General features: G+C 44.8%; 1 protein-coding gene across 1 annotated transcript; it reads left to right on the top strand.

Moving 5' to 3' along the window:
* The first annotated feature begins 7,581 nt into the window (after positions 1–7,581).
* Positions 7,582–8,928, top strand: LOC131679354 (uncharacterized). Its single transcript, XM_058960068.1, has one exon. The coding sequence runs from the start codon at positions 7,582–7,584 to the stop codon at positions 8,926–8,928; it is 1,347 nt and encodes a 448-aa protein (XP_058816051.1).
* The last annotated feature ends 459 nt before the right edge of the window (positions 8,929–9,387 follow it).

Here is a 9,387-nt window from a genome sequence, read left to right as displayed (position 1 = left end):
TGGCCGCACTCACCTGGAACGGAGTTGATTTTCCTCGTGTAGAATTTGAGGACCGCTGCTGACGGATGCCTGCTACCATTTCGTTGTTGGCTCGCGCCCTCAACCACGTATACACCGCCGGTAATTTGATTTTACAGTGTTTGGCATCGAATGCAGGAAACCTTGAAAAGAAAAAAAAGAAGCTGGTTATTGATCTCTTTTAAGGTTGGAAATTTGGCGTGGAGATTACCTATTTTAGAAGGCTTTGACTATTAACGGTTCTTCTACTGATTTGGTGAGGTTTGGGACCTCACACGTTACACGCAGCCGCGATGAGGCGTTGCATATGAGAAGAAAAAAAAGTAAGCACTAATTAAGTGTGAGCTTTCCCGGTCGGAAATGTGTCACGCGGTACGCTTGCTGCGATGGCGATCTTTTTTTTACGAACTTTCCACCCGGTGTAAATCGGCACCAGTTGCAGTTCATTCCATCGCCATAAATTACGAGCAATTAGGAGCGGCAATAAATAAAGATTCGCCTGGTGAAACTCGTGATGTCCAGCTTTCGACTTATCCATTCGATTTTTTCGCGATGGCCTGCGCGTTTTATTATTATTTCATGCACCTAATTCGCCATTTTACCTCCCTTCGAGATGGCTTTTTCTCGAACTTCAATTATACTAAAATTTATCGCTCGCATTTATGATCCTGGCAAAAGTCCACAAACCCTGCGAGGCCTCCTACTGGCAACCGAAAGGACAGCACATAAACTTGCAATAATAACCTATGAGGAAGGAACTGCATTTGCTTCTGCCTGCCATGCCTGCTTCGATATTTCTTGTGTTCTACATTACACCTGACATGCTGGGTCCAATGACGTGCAGAATAAAACATTACAGTACCCGAGCGGTTGCGGTTACTGTTTCTAAGATTCTGTCCAAGTGGTCTCCGCTGCAAAGCGGAAAAAAAGTGGTTGAGCAAATAATTACACGGTGTCACATGTTTTTTGTCCTTTTCTTTCATCTTCCATGGAACATCTTCCACGCCAGTAGCAGCACTACTGGTAACTGACTTGAACGGGCCGGATCGGATGGCTTTAGACGACGAACCTGCGCGCAGGAAACATGACAAGACATAAAAGAATGTTTTCAGAGCAACACGTGAGCAGCAGGAATGCGTCAAATGCTGTGAGTGAGAAGTACAAGCTGTTAATTAGCCGGCATTATGCGATGGCTTTAGGGTTTTTTTTGTTCGACAATACATGCTATGAATGGGAGACTGAGCTCTGGGATTAGGCTTCGGGGTGATTACGAAATTTCAACAACGTTTCAAATTGGCTCATTTTAAATGGATGAGTTTGAGAGCAATCTGTTAAACGCCTGGCACATCGGATCTACTGTAGAAGTAAGAGAAATGACAATATTTTATTCAGATGGTTTTCGTGTTTTATGTGTATTTAACGACTGCGTCAAATGCTGGTGTATTCAACGGGGCTAAACGGACCAATGGGAGTTAGCGTTATTATTACACGCAGAGTTACAAATATTCAAATTCATTGAAGGAAAGATCATTCAGCCATATTCATTTTCAATGTTCAGAGACACAACAGAAAACATCAAACGAGCAAACTGCACATTCATTCAATGCAGGTTTTCATTCGTCTCCGATTATTGCACGAAACGAACGTGCAGCAACGAATCAAACGCATCAAAGTAGGCCCTGGCAAAATACAAACGATTACACTGAGCGGAATCGCTACATCCATATTAGGGGAATTATGGTTAAAACCGACACCTTAAGCTTAACACTTTTTCTGAGTTGCCACAAAGCCAATAAAATTATAATTTTTATGCAGAATTCTTCTTCAGAAAATTCTTAACAAGACTTAATTTTTTCAGCGCTTCAAAAAATTAATTTTATTAAAAATTGTTGGTTGTAAAACTTGGAAAACAAAGTGACTTTTTGTAGGCACTGCGGGTAAAACCGACACCCCATAGGGGTAAGATCGACACCCTCTTTAATTTATTTTCTCTCCACTAAATTAAAAACTATATCTTTATTAAAAATGAGATATATGCGTGATGATTAAAGTGTGAGTATGTATGATGCAAATATATGCTTTTTATAGCTTCATAATGTGGTGAGGGGAAGAAAGTTCGAAAGCGTAGACTGTTCGTGTGTAACCTACCATCGAGATAACCCTCGTTATCGGCAACTGATGTTTATGTTCATTATCTTCACCAACAAGCCCCTTGGCCCCAATGGTGGTTGCTTAAACTAATTACATTTTAAAATTGACAACATTTTCGCTTTTATAGCATTCCGCGTCCGGTTGAAGTCGAAGGCCGTCGCCACACTGTAAAAAATTCGTTGGAGTCCGGTTACAGCGCTCTGGCAACCATAGTTGGTTCTCCTGAACGGAACTCGCAGAAGGGAGTTATTACGTAGAGCTCGAACGCGGGCTTGAAGATCCAGACGTCCGAGGATTGTAGGGCAATCCACTCTGGCAGAGAGTAAGGCCGAGACGAACAGGGCTCGAGAGCAGTCCCTCCGAATGCTGAGTGTATCGAGGTGTATAAGCTGGCAACGGTTTTCATAGCTCGGCAGCTGAAATCGGTTTCGCCATGGGAGATGACGAAGGGCGAAGCGTATGAACCTGCGTTGGACAGCCTCGATTCTGTCAATCCCGTTCTGGTAGTACGGATTCCAAACAGCTGAACAATATTCCAACGTTGAGCGGACCAACGCGCAGTAAAGCGATTTAAGACAATATACGTCCCTGAAGTTTTTCGCTATTCGGAAGATGAACCCAAGCTGTCGTGATGCCTTATCCACGATGTATGACGTATGTGGTTTGAATGTTAATGCCGAATCCATGATGACTCCGAGATCTTTGATGTGAGAGTGTCTTGGAATGCTCGAGTCGAAGAAATGGTAGTTAAACTGAGTCGGTTGGCGTTTCCGCGTGAACGTAACGATTGAGCATTTGCTCGGGTTTAAAACCATTCTGTTTTGATCACACCACGTGCTAAAGCTGTCCAGATCCCTCTGAAGAAGCTCGGCATCGGTTTTATCCCGTATTTGTTGAAAAATTTTCATGTCGTCGGCGAAAGAAAGGCGGGGTCCTTGTAATGTGAAATTGACGTCATTAAAGTAGAGGAGGAATATTACTGGATCGAGATGGCTTCCTTGTGGTATGCCGGATGTAGCGAAGAATGGTGCAGATAGACAGTCCTTAATGCTGATTTGGAGTTGCCTTCCATCGAGGTAGGAACGAAACCAGCGTAGAAGTTGTCCATGAATGCCGAGTTTGTCCAGCTTCGCTATTGCGATATCATGGTTGATTTTGTCGAAGGCCGCAGATAGATCCATATAAATAGCATCGGTTTGCAATCCGTCAGCGAATCCATCCATTACATATGTTGTGAACGAGAGCAGGTTTGTCGTTGTCGATCGTTTAGGCATGAAACCGTGTTGGTCATCTGCAATGTAGTGTTTGCAGTGAAAGAAAATAGGATCTAACACAACCAGCTCGAACAGTTTTGATCCAGCACTTAAACACGAGATTCCCCGATAATTGTCAATGTTCGATTTGTTTCCTTTTTTATGAACTGGAAACATGTGCGCTGCTTTCCAGCAGGAAGGGAATGTACCAGTAGTGAGTGATAGCTCGAAGACTCGCCGAAGTGGTTCAAGAAGACCGCTGATGCACTTTTTGACAAAAATCGAGGGAACACCATCTGGACCTGGGGAACAAGATGCTTTTAGTTTGGCATTTGCTGCAAGAATGGCAGCATTATCGACACAAATTCGGTTGATGGTTCGTCCTAGAGAAGGAGTTAAATTAGCGGCGGCAGCGACTTGTTGTGGTGGCAAGCGCTCGTTGAAAAAAAAACGCTTGAAAATTTGTCGGAGAACAGTTGGCAAATTTCCTTAGTGTCGGTGCCTAAAACTCCATTAAACGACATACAAGATGGCAAACCGGATTCCTTTCGCTGCTCGTTAACATACTTCCAGAACGACTTGGGCTTGGATTTCAGTTGACGCTCGACGTTTCGCTGGTGTCTAAAAAAGGCGCGACTGCTTTGTTGTTTGTATTCGTGGTTGAGTTGAAAGTAGTGATTTCGTAATGCAAGTGTCTTATGCTTCGAGAATTTTTTAAATGCAGCTCGTTTGGCAGATTTTAAACGTCTTAGGACGGTTGATTGCCAGGGAGGGTGTTCATCGGTACTAATTGTTCGTTTTGGTACATGGCGGTCGATAAGGTAGTTAAGAATACTAGAAAACGTCATCGCTGCTTCGTTCGCGTCGTCATTGTTAATATTTTCGTCCCAGTTTATATCCAACAGCGTGCTAACGATGCTGTCGTAGTCAGCGTTTTTAAAATCGTAGACGATAGAGCTTGAGACGTCTTCAAAATTCACTCCTAAGTTACCAGCGAATACAAGATGTAGTGGGGGATGATGACGCACCTGCTTGACTAAAGGAGTCGGTGCAGTGCAGCAGTACGGAGCGCAGTCCCGGGCACTTACAAAGCAGAGGTCCGATGTACGTCCATTCTCGTTGGTGACATTATTAATTTGCCGAAGAGTTGCGCTGCTGTAGTTGTCCAAAATACAACTGGCATTGTTAATAAGCGCAGATTTTTCGATATCCAATCGTAGAAAACCATTACTTGCTTGGCACCACGTCAAGCCAGGTAAGTTGAAGTCGCCCAGTATAACGATATCATCAGACGGGGCGGCGATCGAGGCGATAAAAGAAACGGAGGAAAGATGTACATCGATCAGGCTGGAATCACGAATTCTGTCAGGTGGAAAATACACAACACACAGGAACAGATTGCGATCGGCAAGTTTCACTGATATCCACACTTGCTCGGAGCTCGCCCACCGGTCATCGTTGATCACTCAGGCTTTTATACCACGCCGAACGGCGATAAGCACACCACCGCCTGATGTCTTGTGGCTGTTGAGGGCATTACGGTCACAGCAGTAGACATCGAATGTTGAACCAAAAACCTGGCGAAACAGAGTACGGTTGTCGAGCCACGTCTCGGTCAAGGCGATAACGTCGTAACAGCAACCCGTGGTCGCGAGCAAATAGCTGTCCGTTGATGAATTTAGGCCACCAACATTCTGGTAGTAAACCTCGATGTTGTTGGAGGACGGATCAGGTACAGCAGAGAGCGAAGCCATGTTGCCGTGTAGGAAGATCCTTTCGTCAATCTCGTGAACAGTATCGGAACGGTTCACGGTCGCCTGGTCGACTGTGGTGAGGGATTCGAGGCATCCCGAATCAACTGCGTCGCGCCCCAAAATACGACTATCGTCGTCGTCGAGAGAAATGGTTGGCATCTGATAACAAGATGTCGGAGCAAAAGGCAAAAAACTGGAAGCGAAGAATACATCAGCGCGTGAAGTGTTCGGAACAGATGTATACTTGCCATTTGCGGCAGGTTGGAAGACCCTTTCCCCACCCACACATACAGGACCGGGACGACTGATGAACGCTGGCGGCAAGGGCTCGACTGTAGCGGGGGGATCGAGGGCTTCCATAGTACCAACTGCGTTGCATCCCAGTATGCGATCGGCATCGATACTCCTTCACAAGGGCGGTGTGGCTTGGTATAGTGGCATGGCCAATCGTTGCGGAGTCCTCTGCAGGACCATTGATGGGCCGGGTTGCATTAGAGAGGTACATGCTTCTTCTGAAGGCGGTGGAAAATCAGTCGGCGGACTCCAAATGTTCTGGGTACGGCTGTCTTCAAATTCCCTGAACAGTATGCCTTGCGGCCATGTGTCAGGATTAAGAGCTGCATCACGGTACTTTGGGTGAACTCCAACTTTGAAGGATATGAAGTTCAAAGTACTGACGTCTCTTTGCTAACGCTAGGATGAAAGCGCGAAAGATACATCCAGAGCAACGGCGCGGGAGGTGGAACCGTAAAAATGTTGCTATTATCGACTAGCTTTCGACTACCAACAAGAATATTGCTCGGATCAGGGCCATCCTCGCGACGACGTTTCTGAGGTGGTCGAGAGGTTCCGGAGTTTGGCCGGACTGGAGTAGCTGTTGAAACCTTTCTAGCCAGGCGCGAAATTTGCTGGTTATTTTTGGATAACTCGGCCTTTAGCTCAGCACAGACGTCATCCGTTTTCCCAGCGATAGCAGCGATAACACATCCAAGTGAAGAAACGGTGTCGCGAAAGCGAGCAAACTTCATCAGCTTGACACATTCATTGCACATCCAAAATAAGTTTGGGTTTTCCGCAAGTTTTTTCAAAAACGGCTTGTTAAGTTGTTTCCCACATTGCATATGTACCACATTTTTGCAAAAACCCATGCATTCAATAAAGTCGTCATCCGATTTGACGGTTTTCGCGCAGTGATCACATGCACTTGCCATAATGCGTGCCGATCTGAGAATGCGAACAATGAAATATAGATGGCGCTGCGGTCGGTGGAAAGTTTGGTGGTTAAGTCACAGAAGTTCACTCAATTACGTTCTTCGCTGATTTTTTCGCAACACAAAAGCAAACAGGAGACACTTTCACACTGCACAATAACAATGTTAAAAACAAAATACTGAGTCGATTAACACGACAAACAACGATAAAAACTTCACAAATCTCGTCAAAAAGTAAAAATAGTTGGAGCGATTTATGTAAACAACTAATCGGTAGGAATACACTGAACCAAAAAAAAGATAACACACACTATATTCACAGCTGCGAGCTTTTTCTTTCCCGCGCTCGGTGAGCGTCTTCAATTGCTACAGTTAAAAAGGGACAGCGTCGAAGCTACAGGCACCAGTCAGCTACATTTGCCTACAGTGTGTGCAACGAAATTTTATATTATTTTATACATGTGACTAGTTATTAAGATTGCGAGCAATAAATTTATATTAGGTACGTGGTGTTTCGGATACAACGTGCATTGTGTTATTTCGCACCTAGTCACATCCAAGTTACTATTTCACGGTGAAAGTACTTGGTAAAGTCCGTTCAATATTCTAACGGGGTTTGAACATTTACCCGGACCAGTGTTTTACCGCTCGGACTAAAGAACCAGTGCAACATCTAAACAGCTGGTCCTTCGAACCGGATCCTGGAAGGATTCGACCTGTGGACTAAACGAGTTTTCACGGTATCAGTGGCTGCTTTGGCTGTTGGGGTTGGATCGCCATTGCTCTTGGTCTCGACAAAGCAAAGGAGCTTTGTCCGCCATTCTAATCAGCGTCATTAAGGTGGCTTGGCTTGGCACCGAATTGAATACAAGGCATTATTGTATTATGAAGCAGGTTAGTTGCTGTCCAATCATACCTAGCAAATCGGTTTGTGCTATTCTCGGCTTTCGCTTTCATATACTTTACATACGGACTGTATGATTGTCATCAAATATTGGATTCGGCACCGTTTCTTCATCGACTTAACGGCACGAGACTTCGGTGGTACTGGACGGATCTGTTGCTGTTGAAGCTGCTAAATAAACATACAAGGCTCTATTCAAAGAGCCATCAGGTAATTGGCTCTCCAATATCTCTAATCCGTTTAGGGTTGTGCTACTGTGGTCTTATTTTTTCGGTTCATTGTCTACAACTATGGCGCCATCAACATCATCGAAGAGGAAATCTCTCACACTGAAGGCTCTACAAACGAAGCTGAAAGGATTGCAGACCTCATTCTATAATATGTACCAATTCATCGAGCAGTGTACGGTAAACTCCAAGGCCAGTGAGTTTTCGGTACGGCTGGGACGTCTAGAACCGCTGTGGGATAAAATGAATGACGCCTTCGATGACGTAGCGGCACATGAGGATAATGTGGATACGGAATCGACCGTTAAGGATAGATTGGAGTTCGAAAACCGATTTTTTGAATTGAAGTTGTTTTTGCTCGATAGACTGAAAGATGACCCGGAGGCCTCGGCTCTAAATCAGTCGACCAGAATGAACGACACAGCTCAGATGCGCGCGCCACATGCAAAGTTGCCGCAGATAAGTTTGCTAAAATTTGGGGGAAAAATCGACGATTGGCTCAATTTCCGCGACCTCTATATGTCGCTTATTCACTGGCAAACGGATCTTCCAGAGGTGGAAAAATTTCATTATTTAAGAAGCCAACTGGAAGGAGAAGCGTTAAATCTCGTAAACACTCTACCACTCACCAAGGCAAACTATATGGTGGCTTGGGATATGCTAGTTCAGCGGTACTCAAACACGAAGTTATTAAAGAAGAGGAAAATTCAGGCCCTGTTCGAGCTATCTTCAATAAAAAGGGAATCCGCCGAAGAAATGCATTCGCTGCTTGAGTCGTTTGAAGCAATTGTGAAGTCTCTTGATCACATCGTCTCCCAGCCAGCAGATTATAAGGACTTACTGTTACTCCACATGTTAAGCTCGCGGCTTGACAGTTCCTCAAGAAGGAGTTGGGAAGATCTGTCTTCATCAAGGGAAGATGAGACACTTAAGGATTTGACAGATTTCATGCGCAGGAGAATTCAAATGTTAGAAGCTATATCGACTAAGCAGGAAACAATCAAGAATGATTCAGCTCAACTCAGCAAAAGGAAATTCCCTTTGTCGACAAAAATATGCAACGCTGCATTTCAAGCATCTTCGTCCAAAGGTTGTCCGGCCTGTCCAGAAACCCATCCGTTGTATCAGTGTTCGGTTTTCAAGGGTATGCCTGTACACGACAAGGAGAATCTTTTGCGAACAAATTCTCTATGTCGCAACTGTTTTAGACGTGGACACCAGGCAAAGGAATGTTCCTCCAAATACACGTGCCGAAGGTGCAAGGGCAGGCACCACACGTTAGTTTGTTTCAAGGATGACGGTAAACCGAACAATTCCAATACAAGTTCCAAGGATTCTACTGATAAGGCGACAGAGGAGGGATCTTGTAGCAGTAGTAGCAACGTAAATGTAGCAGGTAGTAAGCTGTAACTCTGTTCATGTTCCTATTACGGGTGTAATGCTTCTTACGGCTATGGTGATGGTTCAGGACGAGTCCGGATGTGAGTACCCGGCAAGGGCATTGTTGGATTGTGCGTGTCAATCTGATCTGGTCTATAAAAGGTTCAGTACAATCCTCAAATCAAAAGGGCGAACAACGGATTTGGACGTTATCGGAGTCAATGGGAAGGTAGAAAAGGTTACCAATTACGTCAGACTTGTCGTCAAGTCTCGAGTTTCTGATTTCCAAATACAAGTGGAGCTCAACATACACCCTCGTTTGTCCACGATTATACCGGGTATCCCAACGAGCACGAGTGGATGGAAAATACCACAAGGACTTAAGCTTGCGGATCCTTCATTCTTCGAGTCGCATCAGGTGGATTTAATACTCGGAGGGGGATCATTTTCGACTTCTTTCGTACTGGATAACGCATATCTCTTGGGGAT

Source organism: Topomyia yanbarensis, chromosome 2 (genome assembly GCF_030247195.1).
Source record: "Topomyia yanbarensis strain Yona2022 chromosome 2, ASM3024719v1, whole genome shotgun sequence".
Classification (NCBI taxonomy): Eukaryota; Metazoa; Arthropoda; class Insecta; order Diptera; family Culicidae; genus Topomyia; species Topomyia yanbarensis.
This window is presented reverse-complemented; position numbering and strand designations above follow the sequence as displayed.